General features: G+C 61.8%; 1 protein-coding gene across 1 annotated transcript; it reads right to left on the bottom strand.

Moving 5' to 3' along the window:
- Positions 1-412: 412 nt before the first annotated feature.
- On the bottom strand, positions 413-829 carry NANOS2 (nanos C2HC-type zinc finger 2). The gene has a single exon (XM_059152485.1). The coding sequence runs from the start codon at positions 827-829 to the stop codon at positions 413-415; it is 417 nt and encodes a 138-aa protein (XP_059008468.1).
- Between the last annotated feature and the right edge of the window lie 631 nt (positions 830-1,460).

Here is a 1,460-nt window from a genome sequence, read left to right as displayed (position 1 = left end):
GGTCTACTGGTCCAAGAACTCCAGAAGGAATGGAACCACGGGGCTGAGAAGTCAAGGGGGCAGGCAGTGCTCGCATCCCCAGCAGCCCGGGAAAGACGAAAAAGAGCCTTGAACGGTGGGGGGGGGGGCCAGAAGGGGGGGCCCAGAAGGAGCCCCAAGGCCGTGCAGTCCTGCTGCACCCAGAATCCACAGACACCCCCAGTTCAGAACTCCAAGTCCTGCGAGATCCCCCGTGGGGCAGAGCTGGCCTGGTTCCCCAGTAGTCTCCAGTGTTTCAGGATCCAGCAGGGATGGAGCTCTGGGAGCCAGAAGCTCCCAAGGGCTGGGGGAGTTGGGGGGGAGGGTCCGGGGACTTGGCAGGGACTGGACCAGGAGGATCGGGGGGCTGCTGCGGGGTGGGCACCTTGTGTCCTCAGCGCTTGACCTTGCGGCCGGCCGAATTGCGCCCGCTGCGGCGGTAGAGAGACTGCTGGCCGCCGTTGAGTGGACAGTACTTGAGCGTGTGGGCCTGGCCCCCGGTGGCCCCACACAGAGGACACACATAATGCCGCAGGATAGGGCACACCACCACGCCCTCTGGGGTCTTCAGCTGGTGTGAGGAGTAGACGTGCCGCGATTCCCCGTTGTGCTTGCAGAAATTACACAGGGTGGCCAGGCCTCTGCCGGCCCCTGGCCCTCCCACGCCCTGCTCCGGCCCCAGAGAAGGCCCGGGCCTCGGGTCCCCATTCCCCTGGGCCTCGGGCCTTTGCCCCCCACTCTGGATCAGGGCCAAAAGCACCTGGCTCAGGTTGAAGTAGTCCTTCCACATGTCAAAGGGCGGCAGCTGCATGGCTCCCAGGCCGGGGGCGGGGGGGCGGGAAGAGGGGGGCCGCTAGAGAGAAGCCAGGGCGTGGGGGCCGTTGGGCAAGAGCAGCAGGTGCTTTTTTGGAGCAGAGAGGAACTACACCCTCCTTTTATACTCCCCCAAAGACCCTTCTAAACAAAGGTGGAGCTTAGGATTTAAAGGGCCCACTCCCTGCCCATGGTCCTGCTCCTCATCTGACTGTAATTCCCCACCGAGAGGGGGAAGGAGGCCCTTCCCCTTGTCTGTGGTCATTGCTCTGCCTCCGTGACTCCTGGAAAAGCCCTTCCTTTTCCTGGGCCTCAGTTTCCCTACCCATTCCATATAGCTCCATGTGTGCAAATACACCCTTGCCCCCTATCCTCCCTTACTCAGACTACGGGCCTCCAGATACTCCAGAGCCATTCCTGATAATGAGAACAGGTCCTTACCCCAGGCCAGACACTGTGCCGCACAGCAGTTACCTGCGCGATCTGGTCTCATTCTCACAGCGTCTTTGTGGGAAACGCAGTTACGAGCCCCCAGTGATAGATGAGTCGCTTGAAGCTCAGTGAGGGATACTCACTGGCTTGGAGTCACAGAGTGTGCAAGTGACAGAGCTGGGCCTCTGACCCAGGTC

Source organism: Mustela lutreola, chromosome 16, assembly GCF_030435805.1.
Source record: "Mustela lutreola isolate mMusLut2 chromosome 16, mMusLut2.pri, whole genome shotgun sequence".
In the NCBI taxonomy this organism is placed as follows: Eukaryota; Metazoa; Chordata; class Mammalia; order Carnivora; family Mustelidae; genus Mustela; species Mustela lutreola.
The sequence above is the reverse complement of the archived record's forward strand: the minus strand, read 5'-3'. Positions and strand labels throughout refer to the sequence as shown.